This window comes from Oncorhynchus keta, chromosome 33, assembly GCF_023373465.1.
Source record: "Oncorhynchus keta strain PuntledgeMale-10-30-2019 chromosome 33, Oket_V2, whole genome shotgun sequence".
NCBI classification, from domain to species: domain Eukaryota; kingdom Metazoa; phylum Chordata; class Actinopteri; order Salmoniformes; family Salmonidae; genus Oncorhynchus; species Oncorhynchus keta.
The window spans coordinates 22,749,964-22,776,579 of NC_068453.1; the positions used below are offsets into that span (position 1 = coordinate 22,749,964).

General features: G+C 40.8%; 2 protein-coding genes across 9 annotated transcripts in view; one reads left to right on the forward strand and one right to left on the reverse strand.

The window, feature by feature from the left end:
- The first annotated feature begins 1,466 nt into the window (after positions 1–1,466).
- LOC118365902 (zinc finger protein 250-like) lies at positions 1,467–17,534 on the forward strand. 6 transcript variants are annotated; one of them, XM_052492484.1, is made up of 8 exons: positions 1,467–1,686; positions 13,451–13,647; positions 14,217–14,321; positions 14,428–14,523; positions 14,856–14,966; positions 15,144–15,264; positions 15,370–15,657; positions 16,286–17,534. In XM_052492484.1, the coding sequence occupies exons 1-8, from the start codon at positions 1,653–1,655 to the stop codon at positions 17,389–17,391; spliced, it is 2,058 nt and encodes a 685-aa protein (XP_052348444.1). In that variant the 5' UTR covers positions 1,467–1,652; the 3' UTR covers positions 17,392–17,534. The 6 variants fall into 6 exon arrangements, with proteins under 6 accessions (XP_052348444.1, XP_052348446.1, XP_052348448.1 ...); XM_052492486.1 differs by having other exon boundaries at positions 1,637–1,686; positions 13,520–13,647; XM_052492483.1 differs by lacking the exon at positions 1,467–1,686 and adding an exon at positions 12,922–13,264.
- A 2,193-nt stretch (positions 17,535–19,727) lies between these two features.
- The window catches only part of LOC118366406 (ras association domain-containing protein 8-like), a 29,225-nt gene continuing 22,336 nt past the window's right edge, over positions 19,728–26,616 (reverse strand). For 2 of the 3 annotated variants that reach the window (XM_052492489.1, XM_052492490.1), the window contains exons 4-5: positions 23,940–24,069; positions 19,728–23,667 (exon numbers count right to left, since the gene is read on the reverse strand). In XM_052492489.1, coding sequence (XP_052348449.1) covers positions 23,552–23,667; positions 23,940–24,069 — 246 coding nt within the window. In that variant the 3' untranslated portion in view covers positions 19,728–23,551. Of the gene's footprint in view, positions 23,668–23,939; positions 24,070–24,761; positions 26,285–26,616 lie in introns of those variants that run through there. The other variant, XM_052492491.1, reaches the window with a different exon arrangement.

Consider the following 26,616-nt stretch of genomic DNA (forward strand, 5'->3'; position numbering starts at 1 on the left):
TCCAATAAACCACTACCGTAACTTTCTGTCTCTAAGTGGTAGTATTCATTACCAATATCTTGGGTGTCTGAGATTTGATTGAGCTGCACCACTGACACTTCCTCATATGAACTCTTGGCTTCATCAGGATGAAAATTAGAACCATGCTCTTTATCCTCAAAAGTATGTCTGAGGGTCTTTGCTGAGCAGTTGTTATTCCCTCATTTAAACTCTCCAGAGGCCAGAGGTTTTGAACCTGAGCCTCATTTACATTCTCTGTTTGTACCATTTTGTTTAATTTCACCTTGTTGTCACTAGCAAAACAATGTATAAACGTGTCAGTCATACAGGTATGACACTCCATCGTTGTTGCAGTTGGCTTCTTAACTAATCATCTGCTAATAATTGGTATTTGGAAAATCCATTAGCGCAAAGCAAGAGTGCATGAAAGTCGTGTATGGAATTATTGTATTTCACACCAGGGTAAGCAAAAACAAATTGTTGAGGTGTTTTGGTTTTCCAACTGATATTCAACACAATAACAGTGAATTAATGTATTGCTTTGGAATTAATATAGAATGCAGCATTACATGTAGGCATTACAAGAAAGACTGAGAAATAACCAGCAGGCTGTTTGACCCCCCTGAAAAACTGAACATATTTGGTTAGTAGAAACTGGACTGAGAATTTTCCACCCCAGTTTATTTGACACCAGTAGTAACGTTTTTTCTTAACCAGTGTGTGGTCTTGCACTGAGTAAAATATTACATTATATTCATATGCTTTTGGGACACATTTTTGCCACATGTTTGGCGCGAGACTGACAATGACAACATAGCAGTCTAAAAGGGTCGCTATCCATGATGCTGAAATGTGTATCACTACTCAAATATCAACATAAAGCTTCCTATGACCTAGCTTTTTGTTCAAACTCACCTGTTTTGTATTCTAGGGACTCTAGTGAGTAGACTGGACCCTGGTTGTGCGGACACACAATAAATAGTTTTTCCTGTACAGTGCTATATTTGTACAGTATATCTTGTCCAGGCAACCCACTTTAAGCTGTTTGACCAAAATAAAAGGCCAGCAACATATATTATTCCGAGCCTCATGAAATACACTATACAGGCCCTACTGAGTATTCCCCACAATACTTTTACTGAGGCTCCCAGAATAGTTTTTGCTTTATAAGCCAATATGTATTCCATATATAGTGATTCACATTGTGGACATTTATTTGAACTTGGAATATATGTTTTAAAACCCACAATTAATCCAAATGTCACTTAATTATGATTTAAAAAAAATCATTGTTCATGTTTAGACAATTATTTTTCATATATCATTAATAATCACAGGTTATTGATGCATTTCTACTATTATGTAACGTGAGGGACTTTTATTTGGACGATTTTCGAAATCCATGACCTGGGAGTACTTTTTTAGTGTTGCTGATGAGACGCTGGATCTAGCAACCTCTTTTTAAAAAACTGTTTTATTTAATTTAGCTGATTCGGGTATTGTTAGCTTGAATACATATATCAACCTTTTTAGTTACGTTGCAAGCGCTTTAATATATTATGTGTGTTCTAGGCTTGGTCGCACTATCTAACGTTAACATCGAAATCTGTAGCTAGCTTGTTTCAGGTGTCTTTTTGCTTTGCAAACTAGCTATGGATAACATTATTGATCCAGCATCAGAACAAGGTTAGTTTGCTGTTTTGTCATGCATTGCTTATCACATAGCAGTAGCTAAATGTAGAAAAATGATATGGCATGACTCATTTTGTTTTTACATGGATCATTCAAATATGTCCTATAGTCTACCTACACATAGCTTGTAATATTAGTAACTAGCTGAGTTATGGGATATATATTACTAGCTGAGTTATGGGATCAGTCGATTTTGCATTTATTATTTGTTTATCTGTTTAATTGTTAATTTCTCTCTTCAGTTCGGTGACAGGTCTCCCTCTGTTCTCTTTGCGTCTCCTGGTTCCACCTCTACGCCTGATGTGGCTTCCATGTGGCAAGTGACACAGCGGCGTAATGTGATGCAGTATGGGAAGCTGGAGGAGTTTGTGACTTTGGTGACAGAGATGGTTCCAGAGCTGCTGAGCTCCAGGCAGAGGACCCAACTCATTCTAGGACTGAGAGCAAGGGTGAGAGAGGTGGAAATGTTGAGGGTTGGGATGGGAAGAGTCTTATGATGGAACGAACTATGGGCAGCTACTAGCTGCAATTACTGTACGTCTGCCATGGACTGATTAATCAGACTACCTTGGCCCTAGTCCTGCTTTTCACATATCCACCTCTGTTCCAGATGGTTTTAGAGTTGTGTTGCAGTGCGGGCGCAGCTGACCTCCTGACCATCCAGGCCCACTTGAACATAATCCACACTTTGACAGAAAAATCCTTACACAAAGAAGTAGGTTAAATAGACAACACTTTATGAATGAGACACTGGAGAACTTTATTTCTGAGGGATACACTCCTGTACATTTGTCAGATGTTTTGTTTGCTTGCACCTAATGACAGAGTCATGGTGATGAATTGGAGGCTTCAGATTCTAACTTTGTGGAGCTTTTTTTCTCCACCTTTATTTAACCAGGTAGGCTAGTTGAGAACACCTTTATTTAACCAGGTAGGCTAGTTGAGAACAAGTTCTCATTTAGTCCAAACCCTGCTGGGAGACCCATCTGAGAGGGAGCATTTCTTCCATGTCAGGAACTTTCTCTCTAGACTTCTTTATGATCATTTTGCTTGAATATATTTTTTAAATAGGCTACTAGTTGAAAATCATCTACGTAGATTTAAAGGTTATAAGTATCCTTCGTCTGCATTCAGAATACCCTAAAGATCTTGTTAAAGTGGCACTCCAGTCTCCTTTTAACATAATTTATCACCAAATGTACAGGTATAACATAGTACAAGTGGGGGGTGCAGTCAGGACCTTTTTATTTGATGTTTTTGCTCCTCCATTGTTCCCACAAGCGAGGGAGGAGGTTGACCACATCAGACCAACTCAACTGCTCGAATGGCCTCCATGAAGTTTGTAGTTGTCTAAAAATCACTATTTTGTTCAAAAGGTTTTTTTTTTTTACCGCCTTAAATGTGTATACATTACTGTACTTATACTTGGGATATTGTTTCTCAACAGGAGAAGTTCCAAAAAAGCAGGAGTTCATTTTTAATGGAGACATTTGGCACTAGATCCATTTCATACTAAATTGTCTATTTCACAGTAGGTGTTCCCAGTCCACTATGGCCCTCGGTATGACACAGCACTGCAGACACTGGTGTGGGAGTTCCTCTCCAGACTGGAGGAGCTGCTGCCTGTACCTGGCCTCACGCAGGTACTGAGGAAAACATCTCTGTTCTAAAAGATTGACGGAACATGGCGTAATGTGGCTCTACAGATGAATTTAATGGTGAATCTGGTCATTTCAAAATGTGTCTAAAACCTCAAGTGGCTGGTACAATGTATTTGAACTCTTTAATTATGCTGTATTCCCCTTGCCCTGCTCCTCTTAGACAACAGCGTGGCTCAGTGCTGCCCCCTCTGTCCTGGAGGAATGTGGACAGACTGTCTTTGACCCTGAACAACTGAAGACAGTGCTGCAGCACCATCAGCGTCATGGAAACATGAACAAGAGTAAGTCTCCTTCCAGATAATGGCTATGAAGTAAATCGTCCAATTGGACACCTCTTGTATTTTTTACTTGGCAATATAGGTGAGTATAACTGATCTCTCCTACCCAGGTCATGTCTCTAAATACACTGCAGATACCATCCTGTCCACACTGTCCCTCCCTCCAAAAATGAGAGTTGTTATTAACTATGAGCCAGACAACTCTGACAATGGGAGGCAATACTCAGATGAATGCATAGATAATGGGATCTGTGAAAATGAAGACCACAATGAAATACTGGATGAAAGCACTGATAGATGTTGGGAGGATCTAGGACTGTCAACATCAGAGCAACAGCAACAGGAGGGTCTGCCACCTGCAGAGACCTCAGTGTTGGTTACTCCAGTACCCTGTGATGGTAAGGAAAATAAAAAAGGTCAAACACTCATCCATTGTTTGACTAATATAGCATCTACATTCGAATTTATATACTGAACAAAAATATTAACCCAACATGCAATAATTTCAACAATTTTACTGAGTTACATATAAGTTCATATAAGGAAATCAGTCAATTTAAATAAATAAATTAGGCCCTAATCAATGTACTTCACATGACTGGGCATGGGCGCAGCCATGCCTGGGAAGCGGTCCCATGGGAGCCAGGCCCAGCCAATCAGAATTCGTTTTTCCCCACAAACAGGATTCATTACAGACAGAAATACTCTTCAGTTTCATCAGCTGTCTGGGTAGCTGGTCTCAGACGACCCCGCAGGTGAAGAAGACGGATGTGGAGGTTCTGGGCTGGCGTGGTTAGTTGGACATACTGGCAAATTCTCTAAAACGATGTTTGAGAGAAATTGACATTCAATTCTCTGGCAATAGCTCTGGTGAACATTCCTGCAGTCAACATGCCAATTTCACGCTCCCTCAACATGAGACATCTTTGGCATTATGTTGTGTGACAAAACTGCACGTTTTAGAGTGGCATTTTATTTTCCTCTGCATAAGGTGCACCTGTGTAATGATCATGCTGTTTAATCAGCTTCTTGATATGCCACACCTTTCAGGGGGATGGATGATCTTGGCAAAGGAGAAATGCTCACTAACAGGGATGTAAACAAATTTGTGCACGAAATTTGAGAGAAATAAGCTTTTTGTGTACATGGAACATTTCTGGGATCTTTTATTTCAGCTCATGAAACATGGGACCAACACTTTACATGTTGTGTTTATATTTTTGTTCAGCATATATATATATATATATATATATATATATATATATATATATATACAGTGGGGAGAACAAGTATTTGATACACTGCCGATTTTGCAGGTTTTCCTACTTACAAAGCATGTAGAGGTCTGTAATTTTTTATCATAGGTACACTTCAACTGTGAGAGACGGAATCTAAAACAAAAATCCAGAAAATCACATTGTATGATTTTTAAGTAAATCATTTGCATTTTATTGCATGACATAAGTATTTGATCACCTACCAACCAGTAAGAATTCCGGCTCTCACAGACCTGTTCGTTTTTCTTTAAGAAGCCCTCCTGTTCTCCACTCATTACCACTCATTACCTGTATTAACTGTATTAACTGCACCTGTTTGAACTCCTGTCCACACACTCAATCACACAGACTACAACCTTTCCACAATGGCCAAGACCAGAGGGCTGTGTAAGGACATCAGGGTTAAATTGTAGACCTGTATAAGGCTGGGATGGGCTACAGGACAATAGGCAAGCAGCTTGGTGAGAAGGCAACAACTGTTGGAGCAATTATTAGAAAATGGAAGAAGTTCACCCTCGGTCAATCACGGTCAATCACCCTCGGTCTGGGGCCCCATGCAAGATCTCACCTCGTAGGGCATCAATGATCATGAGGAAGGTGAGGGATCAGCCCAGAACTACACGGCAGGACCTGGTCAATGACCTGAAGAGAGCCGGGACCACAGTCTCAAAGAAAACCATTAGGAACACACTACGCCTTTATGGATTAAAATCCTGCAGCACACGCAAGGTCCCCCTGCTCAAGCCAGCGCATGACCAGGCCCGTCTGAAGTTTGCCAATGACCATCTGGATGATCCAGAGGAGGAATGGGAGAAGTGGTCTGATGAAACAAAAATAGAGCTTTTTGGTCTAAACTCCACTCGCCGTGTTTGGAGGAAGAAAAAGGATGAGTACAACCCCAAGAACACCATCCCAACCGTGAAACATGGAGGTGGAAACATCATTCTTTGGGGATGCTTTTCTGCAAAGGGGACAGGACGACTGCACCGTATTGAGGGGAGGATGGATGGGGCCATGTATCGCGAGATCTTGGCCAACAACCTCCTTCCCTCAGTAAGAGCATTGAAGATGGGTCGTGGCTGGGTCTTCCAGCATGGCAACGACCCGAAACACACAGCCAGGGCAACTAAGGAGTGGCTCCGTAAGAAGCATCTCAGGGTCCTGGAGTGGCCTAGCCAGTCTCCAGACCTGAACCCAATAGAAAATCTTTGGAGGGTGCTGAAAGTCCGTATTTCCCAGCGACAGCCCCGAAACCTGAAGGATCTGGAGAAGGTCTGTATGGAGGAGTGGGCCAAAATCCCTGCTCCAGTGTGTGCAAACCTGGTCAAGAACTACAGGAAACGTATGATCTCTGTAATTGCAAAAAAAGGTTTCTGTACCAAATATTAAGTTTTGCTTTTCTGATGTATCAAATACTTATGTCATGCAATAAAATGCAAATTAATTACTTAAAAATCATAGTGTGATTTTTTTGGATTTTTGTTTTAGATTCAGTCTCTCACAGTTGAAGTGTACCTATGATAAAAATGACAGACCTCTACATGCTTTGTAAGTAGGAAAACCTGCAAAATCGGCAGTCGGCAGTCTATCAAATACTTGTTCTCCCCACTGTATGCACAGTCGTGAAGAGGGCATGGCAGCGCCTCTTCTCCTTCAGGAAGCTGGAAAGATGTGGCATAGGCCCTTGGATCCTCAAGTTATACAGCTGCACCATCGAAGCATCTTGACTGGCTGCATCACCGCTTGGTATTGCAAATGCACCGCCCTTGACTGCAAAGCACTATAGAGGGTGGTCCGGACAACCCAGTACATCACTGGGGCCGAGCTCCCTGCCATCCAGGACCTCTATATCAGGCGAGGCCAGAGGAAGGCTGTAAAATTGCCAAAGACTCCAGGCCACCCAAGCCACAGACTGTTCACTCTGCTCCCGTCCGACAAATGGTACCGGAGCATTGGCTTTCGGACCAACAGGCTCCGAAACAGCTTCTACCCCCAAGCGATAAGACTGTTAATTAGCCAGACTGCTAAATAGTCCATTAAGTCTACCCAAACTATCTGCATTAACTCTGTCTTGCACTGACTCTATGTATACTCACTAGGCTATACAGTGCCTTCGTGAAGTATTCAGACCCCTTGACTTTTTCCACATTTTGTTACAGCCTTATTCTGAAAGATTTTTAAAATATTAATTCTCAGCAATCTACACACAATAGCCCATAACGACAAAGTGAAAACAGGTTTAGACATTTTTGCAAAAGTATTAAAAATGGAAAACAAATACCTTATTTACATAAGTATTCAGACCCTTTGCTACGAGACTTTAAATTGGGGTGCATCCTATTGTAAGGGATTTCCTCCTCTTCTTCCGAAGAGGAGAGGCGAGAAGGATCGGAGGACCAATATGCGGCGTGGTAAGTGTCCATGGTTTCTTTTAATAAGAAATACTACACATGAACATGACTGAAATACAAAAACAATAAATGTGGAACGAACAAAACCCAAAACAGTACCGTGTGGTGAAAAAAGACAGACACAGAAACAAACACCCACAAACACACAGTGAAACCCAGGCTACCTAAGTATGATTCTCAATCAGGGACAACTAATGACACCTGCCTCTGATTGAGAACCATACTAGGCCGAAACATAGAAATCCCCAAATCATAGAAAAACAAACATAGACTGCCCACCCCAACTCACGCCCTGACCATACTAAATAAAGACAAAAACAAAGGAAATAAAGGTAAGAACGTGACACCTATTTCTATTAATCATTCTTGAGATATTTCTACAACTTGATTGGAGTCCACCTGTGGCAAATATCAAGGCACATATCTGGTGAAGGGTACCAAATATGTCTGCATAATTGAAGGTCCCCAAGAACACAATGGCCCCCAACATTCTTAAATGGAAACTGAAATGGTCCACTCACACAGACAGTGTGGTGAAGAAGGCGCAACAGCGCCTCTTCAACCTCAGGAGGCTGAAGAAATTTGGCTTGTCACCCAAAACCCTACCAAACTTTTACAGATGCACAATCGAGAGCATCCTGTCGGGCTGTATCACAGCCTGGTATGGCAACTGCACCGCCCTCAAGCGCAAGGCTCTCCAGAGGGTGGTGCGGTCTGCACAACGCATCACTGGGAGCAAACTACCAGCCCTCCATGACACCAACAGCACCCAATGTCACAGGAAGCCAAAAAGATCATCAAGGACATCAACTACCCGAGCCACTGCCTGTTCGCCCCGCTATCATCCAGAAGGCGAGGTCAGTATAGATGCATCAAAGCTGGGACCGAGAGACTGAAAAACAGCTTCTATCTCATGGCCATCAGACTGCTAAACAGCAATCATTAACTCAGAGAGGCTGCTGCCTACATTGAGACCCAATCACTGGCCACTTTAATAAATGGATCACTAGTCACTTTACATTGCAATGCACTCTAAATAATGCCACATTAATAATGTTTACATATCTTACATTTCTCATATCACATGTATATTCCATATGTTATACCATCTATTGCACCTTGCCTTTGTGGCTTTTCTTGTTTTTCTCACATGTACATATTCTCATTCACCCCTTTAGATTTGTGTGTATTAGGTAGTTGTTGGGGAATTGTTAGATATTACTGCACTGTCGAAAATGGAAGCACCAGCATTTCGCTACACTCGCATTAATATCTGCTAACCGCGTGTAAGTGACAAAATTTGATTTGATTTGAAGACGTTTGAAACCACCAAGACTCTTCCCGGAGCTAGCCGCCCGGCCAGACTGCGCAATCCGGGGAGAATGGCCTTAGTTAGGGAGGTGACTAAGAACCCAATGGTCACTCTGGCAGAGCTCTAGAGTTCCTCTGTGGAGATGGGAGAACCTTCCAGAAGGACAACCATCTCTGCAGCACTCCATCAATCAGGCCTTTATGGTAGAGTGGCCAGACGGAAGCCACTCCTCAGTAAAATGCACATGACAGCCCACTTGGAGTTTGCCAAAGGGCACCTAAAGACTCTCAGACCATGAGAATTCTCTGGTCTGATGAAACTAAGATTGAACTCTGGCCTGAATGGCAAGCATGACGTTTGGAGGAAAACTGGCACCATCCCAACGGTGAAGCATCATGCTGTGGGGATGGTTTTGTTTTTCAGCGGCAGGGACTGGGAGACTTGTCAGGATCGAAGGAAAGATGAACGGAGCAAAGGTCAGAGAGATCCTTGATGAAAACCTGCCCCAGAGCACTCAGGACCTCAGACTGGGGCGAAGGTTCACCTTCCAACAGGACAACGACTTTAAGCACACAGCCAACACAATGCAGGAGTGACTTCTGGACAAGTCTCTGAATGTCCTTGAGTGGCAAGCCAGAGCCCGGACTTGAATCTGATTGAACATCTTTAGAGAAACCTGAAAATAGCTGTGCAGCAACGCGCCCATTCAACCCGACAGAGCTTGAGAGGATCTGCAGAGAAGAATGGGAGAAACTCCCCAAATACAGATGTGCCAAGCTTGTAGCGTCAAACCCAAGAAGACTCGAGGCTGTAATCGCTGCCGAAGGTGCTTCAACAAAGTACTGAGTTAAGGGTCTGAATACTTATGTAAATGTGATATTTCCTTTATTTATTTTTTTATAAATTAGCAAAAAATTCTACAAACCTCTTTTTGCTTTGTCATTATGGGATAATGTGTGTAGATTGAATTGTTTTTTTCCCCTCATCAATCAATTTTTAGAATAAAGCTGTAACTTAACAAAATCTTGCAAAAGTCAAAGGGTCTGAATACATTCCGAAGGCACTGTATATACAAACCATATACACACTCACTCACACCACTACATTGACACTCCCACATACATTCACATACATTAAAAATGCACACACACACACACACAGACCGACACAACGCAAACACACATACATACACATTGCACACACATGCACATTCACACACACTTTTACACTCATCATTTGCTGCTGCTCTGTTATTTCTTTTACTCGTGTTATTATCTATCCTGATATCTAGTCATTGTCTTCTTATCTTGTATTGGGTTATTGAGATACACGATGACTCAACAAATCTGCCAATGCTCAAGTGGCATAGTACAGTAAGATTGTTCAAGATACAAAATTATGTGTGGACAGAAAAGATTGTAGCTTAATCTGATCCTGTCAGTTCCTAATTTCTTTACATTAGGTAATATCATTCATTGAATGAGTCAGCTATGTCTTAATATTATTGCTGCAGGTCAACAAAATGACTTCTTGCAGTCCAAAAGTTCAAATATTGTCTTTTCAAATATTGTCTTTTCATTTATTTTTTTCTAGAACAGAGACAAACACAAGAAAGGACAAACTTTCAACACTGGACTAAATGTATTAATTAAGCATTTCATATAATAACATCAGCTTATTACCATGATGCCATAGACGTGGAAAAGCAATTTCTCTCAGATGTTTGTGGGGAAAATTAAGTAGATCATGTCATTCTCATTCACGACAGCTCCGTCCGACATAGAGAGCAAAAGTAATGGTGCCTTTTTGTAGGCACTAACTCCGCCATGGTTCGTTGGACAAAGCCTATGGGGAAATTAGTGGAGTTTTTGGAGGGTTTTTGGATAAACGCCTAAATGTTTTGTTCTATGAGATCATCTTCATCAGCTAACATTACTTTTTGTGAATTTTGAAGTAATTATGTCATCAGAAAAAGGACTAAGCACATAAAGGCTTCATAACTCATAAAGGTCATGTTAAATGACTGATATTATCTCAAAGAATAAAACGTTCAAGATCTCCTAAGCCTGTGTTAACCTCTGACCTTATTTCTGGCATTTATTCCAAAACCCTATTTTTCCCTATCCATTTTCCCCATGGGAATGGCTGAACGTATGAGAGGTACAGTTGAAGTCGGAAGTTTACACACACCGTAGCCAAATACATTTAAACTCGGTTTTTCACAATTCCTGACATGTAATACATGTAAAAATTCCCTGTTTTGTGTCATTTAGGATCACCACTTTATTTTAGGAATGTGAAATGTCAGAATAATAGTAGAGAGAATGATTTATTTCAGCTTTTATTTCTTTCATCACATTCCCAGTGGGGCAAACGTTTATACACACTCAATTAGTATTTGGTAGCATTGCCTTTAAATTGTTTAACTTGGGTCAAACATTTTGGGTAGCCTTCTACAAGCTTCCCACAATAAGTTGGGTGAATTTTGGACCATTCCTCCTGACAGAGCTGGTGTAACTGAGTCGGGTTTGTAGGCCTCCTTGATGGCACACACTTTTTCAGTTCTGCCCACACATTTTCTATAGGATTGAGATCAGGGCTTTGTGATGGCCACTCCAATACCTTGACTTTGTTGTCCTTAAGCCATTTTGCCACAACTTTGGAAGTATGCTTGGGATCATTGTCCATTTGGAAGACCCATTTGCGACCAAGCTTTAACTTCCTGACTGATGTCTTGAGATGTTGCTTCAATATATCCACATAGTTTTCCTGCTTCATGATGCATTCTACTTTGTGAAGTGCACCACTCCCTCCTGCAGTAAAGCACCCGCAGAACATGTTGCTGCCACCCCCCGTGCCTCACAGTTGGGATGGTGTTCTCCGGCTTGGTCATTATAGCCAAACATATCTATTTTTGTTTCATCGGACCAGAGGACATTTCTCCAAAAAGTATGATCTTTGTCCCCAAGTATAGTTGCAAACTGTAGTCTGGCTTTTTTATGGCGGTTTTGGAGCAGTGGCGTCTTCCTGGCTGAGAGGGCTTTCAGGTTATGTCGTTATAGGACTCGTTTTACTGTGGAAGTAGATACTTTTGTACCTGTTTCCTCCAGCATCTTTCCAGATTCCTTTGCTGTTGTTCTGGGATTGATTTGCACTTTTCACACCAGAGTACATTCATCTCTAGGACACAGAACACGTCTCCTTCCTTAGCAGTATGACAGCTGCGTGGCCCCATGGTGTTTATACTTGAGTACTATTGTTTGTACAGATGAACATGGTACCTTCAGGTGTTTGTAAATTGCTCTCAAGGATGAACCAGACTTGTGGAGGTCTACAATTTTTTTTTCTGAGGTCATGGCTGATTTCTTTTGATTTTCCCATGATGTCAAGCAAAGAGGCACTGAGTTGGAAGGTAGGCCTTGAAATACATCCACAGGTACACCTCCAATTGACTCAAATGATGTCAATTAGCCTATCATAAGCTTCTAAAGCCATGACATAATTTTCTGGAATTTTACAAGCTATTTAAAGGCACAGTCAACTTAGTGTATGTAAACTTCTGACCCACTGGAATTGTGATACCGTGAATTATAAGTGAAATAATCTGTCTGCAAACAATTGTTGGAAAAATGACTTGTGTCATACACAAAGTAGATGTCCTAACCGACTTGTCAAAACTATAGTTTGTTAACAAGAAATTTGTGGAGTGGTTGAAAAACGAGTTTTAATGACTCCAACCTAAGTGTATGTAAACTTCCAACTTGAACTGTAACTCATTTCCGTCTTTTAGGGCTACAAGCTGGCGAGCTCTATTATCATCCATATTAATTAATGTTGATGGATAAGAGGCAGTTCCCCAGAAAACTGCAGATGACTTTGACATCTGTCTGACAAGGTAAGCAGGTTGGACAAGCCTTTTCCACAATGATGAGCTGTCTAATTTTCTTGGTAAGATGGCAGGAGGACAGTAACAGCAATTTTGTTGACATTTGAAACAAAAATATATACCATTAATAATATTTCGTTATAATACATTTTAATTACGGAAGTGGAGCTGTCTCAGTCAGGGTTTGGACTAGGTGGTATACAGGAACAGTTTTGTAGCAGGTTGGGAGAACTTACGCAGCAGGTTGGGAGAATTAGGCTATTTTAGTGGGCAATATTATAAACCCTCAATTAAACAAAATTATATATTGCAATGACTAAATACAAAGAGAATAATATTTGTGGTATGCATCTTTCTTTTTTAAATGATGACCTTTATTCTGAAGGATTGTTTTTCAACATCACCCGGAAGTATAGTACTTCGTCGATGTCAATGATTTGTTTGTTGTCAGTAAAATCACCGATAGATGACGAGAATATCTTTGGTAAAAGTAATTGCATGTGCAAATGTTGGCTATCTATAGAAAACGGGTTTAGTTTGCTAGCTAACTACTATAGTATTAGCTAGCTTGCATGCAGACATCAACCTTTTTAGCCACGTTGTAAGGGCTTAGTGTATATTCTAGGCTTGGTCACTATCTCACCTTACCATCAAACTCTTTAGCTATCTAACAGTAGCTTGTTCCAGTGGCTATTTTTCTTTGCAAACTAGCTATGGATAACATTATTGATCCAGCATCAGAACAAGGTTAGTTTGTGTTAAATGTAGCCAAGTAGCTAAATGTAGAAAAATAATTTCATGACTCATTACATTTTTGTTTTGTTTTTACATGGACCATTCATATATGTCCTATAGCCTACACATCGCTTGTAATATTAACTAGCTGAGTTATGGAATTTATTTGTTTATCTGTTAACTCCTCTTCGGTGACAGATCTCCCTTCTTTCTCCTTGCGTCTCCTGGTTCCACCTCTACGCCTGATGTCTGCTTTCATGTGGCAAGTGGCTCAACAACGTAATGTGATGCAATATGGGAAGCTGGAGGAGTTTGTGACTTTTGTGACAGAGATGGTTCCAGAGCTGCTGAGCTCCAGGCAGAGGACCCAACTCATTCTAGGACTGAGAGCAAGGGTGAGAGAGGTGGAAATGTTGAGGGTTGGGATGGGAAGAGTCTTAAGATGGAACAAACTATGGGCAGCTACTAGCTGCAATTACTGTACGTCTGCCATGGTCTGATTAATCAGGCTGTAATACACAATTCATTGGTGCATACAGCCTGCAAAATCATGTAAATGTTCATTACAAGCCAGAATGTTTAATAAAATTCTCTGGGGGATTGTCCTTCTGCTATTGCGCCAAAAGTTTCCACAGGAAATCATTGTTTACCCAACCTTTTAGAGATATGGTTCAGCGCCTTGGTAAAATTTGTTTTACATTGGATATTTGTCATTCTCTCGTCAATAGCTATAGAACCAACCGTTCCAATGTCATGGGAAAATGTATATTCTGAATCAGGGGAGGATGGAGAACAATCCACACCTTTTTGTGTGAATATTTTCATTATTTCTTTCCCCTACACTTACACAATTTTGCAGGCATTCATTTCAGGCTGTATGTACCAATAAATTGTGTATTCCAGCCTGATTAATCAGACTACCCTGGCCCAAGTCCTGCTTTTCACATATCCACCTCTGTTCCAGATGGTTTTAGAGTTGTGTTGCAGTGCGGGCGCAGCTGACCTCCTGACCATCCAGGCCCACCTGGACATAATCCACACTTTGACAGAAAAATCCTTACACAAAGAAGTAGGTTAAATAGACAACACTTTATGAATGAGACACTGGAGAACTTTATTTCTGAGGGATACACTCCTGTACATTTGTCAGATGTTTTGTTTGCGCCTAATGACAGAGTCATGGTGATGAATTGGAGGCTTCAGATTCTAACTTTGTGGAGCTAGTCCAAACCCTGCTGGGAGACCCTTCTGAGAGGGAGCATTTCTTCCAGGTGAGGAACTTTTTCTCTAGACTTCTTTATGATCCTTTTGCTTGAATATATTTCTGAAGTAGGCTACCAGTTAAACATCTACTTAGATCAACTGCTCCTCCATTGTTCCCACAATTAAGGGAGGAGGCTGACGATATCAGACCAACTCCTTGAATGGCCTACGCTTGAAGTTTGCACTATTGTGCTTAATGTTTTGAATGTACACACCCTTACATGTGTGTACATTACTCTACTTATACTTGGGATATTGTTTCTCAACAGGTATGCAAGTTCCCAAATAGCTGGAGTGCATCTTTAATGGACCCATTTCATGCTAAATTGTTATTTTACAGGAGGTGTTCCCAGTCCACTATGGCCCTCGGTACGACACAGCGCTGCAGACACTGGTGTGGGAGTTCCTCTCCAGACTGGAGGAGCTGCTGCCTGTACCAGACCTCACGCAGGTACTGAGGAAAACATCTCCGCTCTAAAAGATTGACGGAACATGGCGTAATGTGGCTCTACAGATGAATTTAATGGTGTATCTGGTCATTTCAAAATGTGTCTAAAACCTCAAGTGGCTGGTACAATGTATTTGAACTCTTTATTATGCTGTATTCCCCTTGCCCTGCTCCTCTTAGACAACAGCATGGCTCAGTGCTGCCCCCTCTGTCCTGGAGGAATGTGGACAGACTGTCTTTGACCCTGAACAACTGAAGACAGTGCTGCAGCACCATCAGCGTCATGGAAACATGAACAAGAGTAAGTCTCCTTCCAGATAATGGCTATGAAGCAAATCGTCCAATTGGACACCTTGTATTTTTTACTTGGCAATATAGGTGAGTATAACTGATCTCTCCTACCCAGGTCATGTCTCTAAATACACTGCAGATACCATCCTGTCCACACTGTCCCTCCCTCCAAAAATGAGAGTTGTTATTAACTATGAGCCAGACAACTCTGACAATGGGAGGCAATACTCAGATGAATGCATAGATAATGGGGTCTGTGAAAATGAAGACCACAATGAAATCCTGGATGAAAGCACTGATAGATGTTTGGAGGATCTAGGACTGTCAACATCAGAGCAACAGCAACAGGAGGGTCTGCCACCTGCAGAGACCTCAGTGTTGGTTACTCCAGTACCCTGTGATGGTAAGGAAAATAAAAAAAGGTCACTCAACCATTGTTTGACTTATAACGTATATGAATTACAATGTAACTGCCAAAATAATATAAACACTTCAGTAAATGAGGGATACGAAGTATATTGAAAGCAGGTGCTTCCACACAGGTGGTTCTTGATTGAATTAAACAATTAAAGTCACATCATGCTTAGGGTCATGTATAAAAATGCTGGGCAGGCCATTATGGCTATTATGGCCTTCCATGGCTATGCTCCCATCCACAATGCACGAATGGTAACGGAATGGTTTGAGCATGAAAACGATGTTAACTGTGCCATGGCCGTCGGTCACAGATCTCAACCCAATTGAACACTTATGGAAGATTATGGAGAGGTGCCTGAGACAGCATTTTCCACCACCATCAACAAAGGACAAAACTATGGAATTTATTGTGGAAGAATGGTGTCGCATCCCTCCAATAGAGTTCCAGATACTTGTAGAATCTATGCCTAGGTGCCTACCTCGTGGTGGCCCAAAGCCCTTTTAAAACATTTTATTTTGGTGTTTCCTTTAGTTTGTCAGTTACCTGTGTAAAGTAAATATATATATATATATAGTGGTTATGTAATCTTATCTCCTGTATTTTCTCCTTACAGAATTTAACTTGGATCATTCTCTCAACGTAATGGTGAATGCTGACGAGCCATCCCAGGTTCTTAACTGCACTCTACCTCCATTCTCTCACAGTGAAGTGGCCAACCTCTGCAAGGATATCAAGACCGACCAAGTAGAAAAGGACAGAAAGCAGGTTGACAAGAAAACAAAGGTGGTCAGAAAGGAGGACAAAAAGAATGAGATCAAACAGGTTGACAAGAAAACAAAGGTGGTCAGAAAGGGGGACAAAAAGAATGAGATCAAACAGGTTGACAAGAAAACAAAGGTGGTCAGAAAGGGGGACAAAAAGAATGAGATCAAACAGGTTGACAAGAAAACAAAGGTGGTCAGAAAGGGGGACAAGAAACAAGAGGGATCCCCTGTACCCCAAAACAGGACTCATACATGTGAGTGTGGGAAGGTTTTCAAAAAACCATCACTGCTGACGCTACATATGGGAGTTCACACGATGCCATATCATTGTGACCAGTGTCCCAAACGATATGCTACTCCTGGGGCACTGAAAAAACACCAGCTACTTCACACAGAAGAAAGACCATTCGCATGTGAACACTGTGACCGGAGGTACAGGAGTGCTTATGATCTCAAAGTGCACGTACGCATTCACTCTGGGGAGCGCCGTCACATGTGTACCATCTGTGGTAAGAGGTTTACCCAGCAGTGTGCACTAGTGAGACACATGCGAATGCATGCTGGGGAGAAGAATTACTTATGTAGCATATGTGGTAAGGCATTCCTTACCTTAGGAGAACTGCGTCTGCATACACGAACACACACAGGAGAAACCCCCCACACCTGTAAACATTGTGGAAAGGGTTTCAAAGCATCTTGCCATCTTATGGTTCATCTGCGATCTCATACAGGCGAGCGTCCTTACACCTGCACCCAATGCCCCAAGTCTTTCACTACTTCAGACGCTCTTAGAAAGCATGTATATACTCACACTGGGGAGAAACCTCACCGGTGCTCAGAGTGTGGGAAAACATTTACTCAAAGGGGTAATATGGTAAATCATATGAGAAGAGTTCATCGACCGGTTAAGATTCTCCAAAAGCAGTCCAACAGACATACAGACAAAGTCTCATAAAAAGATAGAAGAGATCGAAAGAAACCATGTAGGAGTTAAATCCAATGTAAATACTAGTACTATACACATGATTTTACAGGTCCTCTTTTGTATATCAGATTATCATACCAAAACATGTTTTTCAATAAATTTCTTAAGATTTGTCATGTCTACACATGATATTCGAGACTACAAATAATGATAATGATTTTAGAAGCGGGATTATGATTGACCCAGTTTAAACGGTTTAAAAACTTCTTCGGGCTGAGATCCTGTTAATGGGATCGATATGACAACAGCCAGTGAAAGTGCAGGGAGCCAAATTCAAACAGAAATCTCATAGTTAAAAATCCTCAAACACACAAGTATCTTATACCATTTTAAAGGTAATCTTCTTGTTAATCCCACCACAGTGTCCAATTTCTAATAGGCTTTACAGCGAAAGCACCACAAACGATTATGTAAGGTCAGAATCAAGTCACAGAAAAACAGCCATTTTTCCAGCCAAAGAGTGGAGTCACAAAAATCATAAAGAGAGAATTAATCACTAACCTTTGATCTTCATCAGTTGACACTCATAGGACTTCATGTTACACAATACATGTATGTTTTGTTTGATAAAGCTCATATTTATATAAAAAAATCTCAGAATACATTGGCGCGTTATGTTCAGTAGTTCCAAAAACATCCAATGATTTTCGCAGAGAGCCACATCAATTTACAGAAATACTCATTATAAATGTTGATAAATACAAGTGTTATACATGGAACTTTAGATAAACTTCTCCTTAATGCAACCGCTGTGTAAGATTTCAAAAAATCTTTACGGAAAAAGCAAACCATGCGATAATCTGAGTACGGCACTCAGAGACCCAACATGCCAAAAAGACATCCGCCATATTGTGCAGTCAACAGAAGTCAGAAATAACATTATAAATATTCACTTATCTGATGATCTTCATCAGAATGCACTCCCAGGAATCCCAGTTCCACAATAAATGTTTGTTTTGTTCGATAATGTCCATCTATGTTAAAATAGCTACTTTTGTTAGCGTGTTTTGTAAACAAATCCAAAGTCACGAAGCGAAATTCACTAGGGGCAGACGAAATGTCAAAAAGTTCCGTTACAGTCCGTAGAAACATGTCAAACGATGTATAGAATCAATCTTTAGGATGTTTTTAATATAAATCTTCAATAATGTTCCAACCGGAGAATCCTTTGTCTGTAGAAAAGCAATGGAACGGGAGCTACCTCTCACATGAACAAGCGTCACGAGTTTGGCACTCTGCCAGACCACTGACTCAAAGAGCCCTTATGAACCCCTCCTTTACAGTAGAAGCCTCAAATAAGTTTCTAAAGACGGTTGACATCTAGTGGAAGCCTTAGGAAGTGCAACAGGACCAATATCCCACTGTATCTTCAATTGGGAATGAGTTGAAAATCAACCAACCTCACATTTCCCACTTACTGGTTGGATTTTTTTCTCTTTTTTTGCCTGCCATATGAGTTCTGTTATACTCACAGACATCATTCAAACAGTTTTAGAAACTTCAGAGTGTTTTATATCCAAATATACTAATAATATGCATATATTAACAACTGGGACTGAGTAGCAGGCACTTTACTCTGGACACCTTATTCATCCAAGCTACTCAATACTGCCCCCAGCCATAAGATGTTAAACCTCCAGATTCCTTTACACTTGTAAAATATGGAGAAACAATGCATCCAACTACCTCCAGAGGTTTTCAGGAAGATTTGATCGCATTCGGTTCATGATGTCTTTTTAATTGCCTAGACTTCTAAAAATGTGGGCACAATCAGAATGAAGATCAGAACGTATGTTAGAGCAAGGTATTAACGGGCTTGATTCAATCTGTATTGCAGAATGATCACAGAAGATTTGCATTATAGCTCGATTAAAATTTAAAAGGCAAAGTTACTGTGTTTGTGGAGACTGCTTTCACGGAAAATGCTGCATATGTCGACTCAATCGGAAATAACCTTTAAATTTGAGCACAGATCTTCTGTGATACAGATTGAATCCAGCCAGTCTATACATTTCTCTCCCAGATTTGCAAAACCAGTGGTGCAAAGTTTGAGGTCCAGGGTTCAAATCCATCTTTTCTTGTTTGTTGGGTTATAGAGATATACAATATGACTCAACAAATCTACCAATCCAAGTGGTGCATTAGGATTGTTCCAAGACACAAAATCATGTTTGGACAGACAAAATTGTAGCTTCTAATCCTCTGTTCCTTATTTCTTTACATTAGGTAATATCATTCATTGAATGAGTCAGCTGTGCCATAATATTAGTGCTGCAGGACAACAAAACCATTTCTTGCAGTCAAAGTTCAAATATTGTCTTTTTATTTGAGTTGAAATCCGCTACAACAGAAAACAACACAAGGACAAACTTTCAACACTGGTTTAAATGTATTAAGCATTTCATATTACAATGATGTCATAGACGTGGCAAAGTCATTTCTCTCAGATGTTTGTGGGGAAAAGTAGAACATGACATTCTCATACATGACAGCTCCGTCTGACATTGTTGGCAAAGTTTCCTCCCAATCATTTACACTTTGGGCTGGTTTCACGGACTCATAGTCAGCATAGTCCTAGACTAAAAACTGTGTTCAAGGGAGATTCTCCATTGAACGTTCTTCTCAATCCAAAACTAGGTTTAAGGCTGGATTTAATCCGTATCGCTGAAGAGCTGCGCCACAGAGTTTCTAAACCCAGATACTTCTGGGAATGCTTGTGAAACAGACCAAGCAAACCAGGCTGGGGTTTGAGAAGTCAATGAGAGAAGTGAAAAATTATGAATTAGTTCTCAATTTAAAGGCACAACATAGCTTCGAGACAATATCTTAAGTAGTTGAACATGTTATTACTCCGTGAAAGTGTCAAACTAACACGTTTACATTTTTGTGCCTTTGATTTGAGGCCTGCACATGCGCAGTATGGTGCGAGACGACCGTTAGACCTGATGACGTGTTTCTGCACAGAGCATAGCTAGCCAATGTCGCCATGACATCGCCAACAAGTATGGTCAGGGATTTCTTTTGGAGAAGCAGTTTGCACCTACGTTACTGTCTTTGGCTGCACGATAGAGATGTGAAGGCAATGTTCCCGCGTTTGTGGAGACCACATTCATGGTAAACTCTGCATATGTCGGCCCAATCAGAAATAATAAACATTTAAACTGCACTAGAGCGCAACAGATTGAATCCAGACCTTAATCTGCATCTGAAAAACCATTGATTTCAGACATGTTTACAAAGATGGGCCCTTAAAAGACTTAAGAAAACCATACTCCGTTGGTGCAACATTTAAAAACTGTCCTAATAGATGCGTAGATTAGATGTATTCTTACCCCAAGAGATTTCAGTGCAGAGTCATTCTAGCGAGCAATGACACCCACCATCGCAGATTGTTCAGAAATAGTTTTTTTTAGAAACGCTTAAGATCGGCATTCCTCAAACATTATTTTGTTGAAATGTAATTTTATCTCTGAAAAATTAAGCTAATTGATTGCACCCAAATTGGCCATTTTAAATGTATAGGATTCTGATCAAATTCAATAAACAAAGTACCCAACATCCAATTTGGACCAAAAATATGAATTGGTAGGAAGAGGTTTGGTCCAGACGTTGGGTACTTTGTTTATTGAATATTATCTGAATCTTATGAATTAAAATGGACAATTGGAGTAATTCTTAATTTCTCAGATTAAATTCTATTTCAACAAAATAATGTTTCAGGAATGCTAATCGTATCAGTTACTCACTACTGAAACGATTTCAGAAAAATCTGGAGATTGGTGTCGAAATCCTCTTGCGCTTTTTGAGGTGGAACGACCCTGCATCTTTGGGCATTTAGTGGTAAGTTGTGTCTAATAACCACCAAAAGATGGGGCACTTTTTAGGGTTTAAAAACCCTATTTGTTTACGGTTTGCATTTCGATGTCCTCTGACCTATTCTGACATATGTGTGAATGCACTGGTCTGGGACCAAGACATGCCACTGTAGAAGACAGAGCCATGCAGTCAGTAACATACACTGTGATAAACATTATACTTCCATACTTATAACTCCACTATCATCGTAAGCCTCTGGTCATTTCAACAATACAAAAACATCAATGAAACCAAGCCATCAGTGCATGCACCAAGCTGTCCACAGAGTAGCAGGATAAAACCAAAGTTAATTCATTTTACGTACAACTATTGTCTTTGTCAGCATTATGCATTCTTTTAAATATTGTAAAAAATATTCCAATACTATGTACCGTAGTGATTATTTACAATTCAGTAAGGCATGCTAGTCTCCGCTGTGTAAGTTGTTAAGAGCCATTGTTCTTGTGTTAGTGGTTTACATTTCGGCGACACAGCTCAAACCTTCTTCATGATCCAAACTAGGACATCAATAATACTGAATGGAACGAGCTTTAGGTCAGCCTGTTGACCTTGACGTGCGTCCACCGGCTTTGCAGTTGGTGGGTTCCCTGGTATCGACTAGTCCACAACCAAATAACAACCTCTTATCTCACACAGTCCTCTCCACGAGGCTGAAGAGCCACAGAGTGGAGTTCGATCTATTGACAGATACAGTCCAATAACAATTCTCACCATTACAAATGCATCACTTTTAAAGTGGAGGCAGATACAGTGGCCCCTGTAAAGGTATTTACAGAGCATGTTCTGTTTTAACAAATTAAGTACATTCAGGTTGACCACTACCAATCACATTGTCTAACTTGCTTTGGTTCATGTGAGACATCTTTTTAACTTCATAAAAATGATTAGCCATGTAAGACAATAGACAAACCCACAATTCAAGAGGTTACAAATGAGAAAAGAAAACCACTCAACACAAACAAGACATTATAAAAACTAAGTGGTAAGTACAAATTCTCCAGGCCCTTCCAAAGTGAAAGTGCAACGGTAAACTTACAGCATACTAAAAGATTACAACGATGAAAGTGAATAACCACATAAATTGCATAATGTAACATTTTTGCATGTATAATCAATATGAAATGACCAACATTAAGATCCTAGCTAAATGTTTTGTGAGGTGTATTCTGCCACCCAGTGGCAGACCAGATTCTACAGCTATTGACATCAGTCACACAAAAGCCATAATCACAAAACTGATCAACAATTAGTCACTAGACTGCTGTGTTGACTATAAATGGTGCATCAGATCTCTGGAGCATAGCTGCCATGTCTATAAGTATCTGTTATAACAGCCTTTACTGTTCTTAAAGTCTTTAAAACAGAAAAATTGTTCTAATAAGGCAGTCAGATATGGCTCTGCTACACACCACAGGTCTCACACAAGGTGGCCTATCTGTAAAATATGGTTTTCTGACCCATTCTGTTTCTGTAACAAATGGCCATTATACTTTTGAGACCTCTGTCTTTGTAAATCATGGTTGTCTGAAGATGTTTTAATTTCCTCTATATCACCTGATCTCCAAGGGACTTTCTTTAGTCTCAACCCCTACAAACATCTGGATTTCCTCATGGTTGTCCAGGGCAGCAGTTGACTCGAGTTAAGTCATCACATGACTGTGATTGTGCACCATTCACTTTCTATATGATGGTAACGGGGTGCTAGGTGGTGTTCATACCATATTTCTCACATCTACTCAGTCGTGGCACTCAATCTTCGAGAGGAGATGGAGAAGTGCACAGAGGTGAGGCTAAAACGTTCTGTTTGAAATTGGGCCTTCTGTACCTCAAAAGATGCTATGCTTTTCAAACAGTCATGCAAGGACATGGTCGAGCTCTCCACCAGTGGCAGAACAGCCAAAACGAGGCAAACATTCTAAATCCTATAGTCTTGACAAAACTGTTGGGGGTCTCTGTTCTCGTGGAAGATGGAGAAAACTCAGCAGAGAGAAGGAAGGATGGCATTGTGGGAGGACAGAGTGGAGATCAGAGGAGGCTAGTGCGATGAGCTGTCGGCGCAAGTGCTCATTGTAATGGTTGGTACCATTCCATTCCAGCCATTACATTGAGCCCATCCTCCTATAGCTCCTCCCACCAGCCTCCTCTGATGGAGCTCCAATGGAGATGATAAAGAGATGGATCCTCCAGGGGAGAAGCTGACTCAACTCCAGCAGAGGGTCACTGATAGTAGCCAGCAGAAGGTAAAGGTCAGGGGTCAGACGTAGATGCCTTCAGGGTTGAGGCCTGAAGACACTGGACTCTGCAAAGTCCGGAGGTCACTGGGGAGGAGGCGGGAGGAGGCCAGCCGTTTCAGCGAGCCTGATTGGAGGTCTGGAGAGAGGGGAGGAGGAAGTCATCAAAGTCTACTTTAAGTAGTATTTTTTATTTTAAATTATACCTCTTTACTTTCAGGTTGAGCAGTTAGTGTGTAGATTGGACTGTGGCGTGACAAAACGTAACATTACTAGCCAAATAAAGAGGTTTACAAAAACCTGACATGGTGTACTAACTTCCACTAGGGGGTAGTGTTGGATAATACAATGTCTGAGCCAAGATTGGGCAAAAACATTCTGACTAGGATGCTTTGTAATGCTTGTGTGTACCGGTCTTATTCTTCTGGTCATTGGGCTGGGCTGGTAGAACGGTGACCTTGGTGCCCGTCTGATGGATGAACTGCTGAAGGTTCACCTGTCTCAGCTCCCTGGTCAACTGCTCCAACTCCTGCTCCTTCTCCTGCAACAAACAACCACTCAACTAGTCATTTACTTGCCCTGCAGTTTCTACTGTCAGTTCTACTTCCCCGTATACTTGGTTCCACTGATGGGGGCCCGCCTGGCCACTCACGCCTAACAAGCAACTTTATAGATTCATACGATGTTTAAAATATTATACTTTTCTCTTGTGGAATGTTATTCCTTTACATTTAAGGCTATTTGCAGGTGGAATTGTTGCACTGAGAAGAACATTTAAAATCAGGCAGTTTACCGTTACATACATGTTGCAGGTTGTTAAACCCACTAATAAAGGATCAGTTTTCTAGGGCCCAGAAAGGAAGAGTTGGTTCAAGGGAACGAGTCATGTAAGTCTGGTGGAGTAGATCTGCAGTTCTTTTCAGGCCTCAGCATCACCAGTTGTATATAAAACTCACCACCCGATTCTTTAAAAATACATTTTTACCTCACGCCCACACTATGGTTGCATTTAGACAGGCAGTCCAATTCTGAGAGTTTTTCTGGGTGGAGTACACTATATAGGCTGCGTTTAGACAGGCAGCCAATACTGATCTTATTTTCACTAATTGGTCTTTTGACCAATCATATCAGCCATGATAAAGAGCTGATGTGAAAAGATCCGTTTTAATTGGTCAAAAGACCAATAAGTGAAAAGAAGATCAGTATTGGCTGCCTGTCAAAACACAGCCTATATGGTGTACTCCACCCTGTAAGTAAACATTACATCATGAGGACTAATAAGAGGCCTCCAAAATGTTCCTACTAAAAACACAGGGCCCTTTTCAATCAAACACAGTAACTTCAAAAACATTTGTCCCAAGCAGTGAGAAACTATGCTTGAATTAATAAAACAGTTCTGTTTCATTGTAAACATGGTTTTGTCAAGTCGGAAATTTACATACACTTGGGTTGGAGTCATTATAACTCGTTTTTCAACCACTCCACAAATTTCTTGTTAAGAAACTATAGTTTTGGCAAATTGGTTAGGACATCTACTTTGTGCATGACAAGTAATTTTTCCAACAGGTGATTACAGACAGATTATTTCACAGTATCACAATTCCAGTGGGTCAGAAGTTTACATACAATAAGTTGACTGTGCCTTTAAACAGCTTGGAAAATTCCAGAAAATGTCATGGCTTTGGAAGCTTCTGTTAGGCTAATTGACATCATTTGAGTCAATTGGAGGTGTACCTGTGGATGTATTTCAAGGCCTACCTTCCAACTCAGTGCCTCTTTGCTTGACATCATGGGAAAATCAAAAGAAATCAGCCAAGACCTCAGAAAAAAAATTGTAGATGGAGACCTCCACAAGTCTGGTTCATCCTTGGGAGCAATTTCCAAACGCCTGAAGGTACCATGTTCATCTATACAAATAATAGTATGCAAGTATAAACACCATGGGACCATGCAGCCATCATACCACTCAGGAAGGAGACGTGTTCTGTCTCCTAGAGGCAAATGTACTTTGGTGCAATCAATCCCAGAACAACAGCAAAGGACCTTGTGAAGATGCTGGAGGAAACAGGTACAAAAGTATCTATATCCACAGTAAAACGAGTCCTATAAATTGACATAACCTGAAAGTCCGCTCAGCGAGGAAGAAGCCGCTGCTCCAAAACTACTACAAAAAAGCCAGACTACGGTTTGCAGCTGTACATGGGAACAAAGATCGTATTTTTGGAGAAATGTCCTCTGGTCTGATGAAACAAAAATAGAACTGTTTGGCCATAATGATCATCGTTATGTTTGGAGGAAAAAGGGGGAGGCTTGCAAGCCGAAGAACACCATCCCAACCGTGAAGCACGGGGATGGCATCATCATGTTGTGGGGGTGCTTTGCTGCAGGAGGGAGTGGTGCACTTCACAAAATAGATAGCATCATGAGGACGGAAAATTATGTGGATATATTGAAGCAACATCTCAAGACATCAGTCAGGAAGTTAAAGCTTGGTCGCAAATGGGTCTTCCAAATGGACAATGACCCCAAGTATACTTCCAAAGTTGTGGCAAAATGGCTTTAAGGACAACAAAGTCAAGGTATTGGAGTGGCCATCACAAGGCCCTGACCTCAATCCCATAGAAAATTTGTGTACAGAACTGAAAAAGAGTGTGCGAGCAAGGAGGCCTACAAACCTGACTCAGTTACATCAGCTCTGTCAGGAGGAATGGTCCAAAATTCTCCCAACTTATTTTGGGAAGCTTGTGGAAGGCTACCTGAAACGTTTCACCAAAGTTAAACAATTTAAAGGCAATGCTACCAAATACTAATTGAGTGTATGTAAACGTCTGACCCACTGGGAACGTGATGAAAGAAATAAAAGCTGAAATAAATTATTCTCTCTACGATTATTCTGACATTTCACATTCTTAAAATAAAGTGTCGATCCTAAATGGCCTAACACAGGGAATATTTACGTGGATTAAATGTCAGGAATTGTTAAACTGAGTATAAATGTATTTGGCTAAGGTGTATGTAAACTTGTGACTTCAACTGTGTGTATTTACACTGCTCAAAAAAATAAAGGGAACACTTAAACAACACAATG

What these genes read in the sequence shown, in the direction of transcription:
- LOC118365902 (XM_052492484.1), top strand. Translation starts at nt 1,653, where the DNA reads ATGGATAACATTATTGATCCAGCATCAGAACAAG. An exon ending in TGATCCAGCATCAGAACAAG is followed by an intron (nt 1,687 to 13,450) that starts GTTAGTTTGCTG and finishes CTTCGGTGACAG; the next exon opens with ATCTCCCTTCTTTCTCCTTG. An exon ending in AAAAATCCTTACACAAAGAA is followed by an intron (nt 14,322 to 14,427) that starts GTAGGTTAAATA and finishes GCCTAATGACAG; the next exon opens with AGTCATGGTGATGAATTGGA.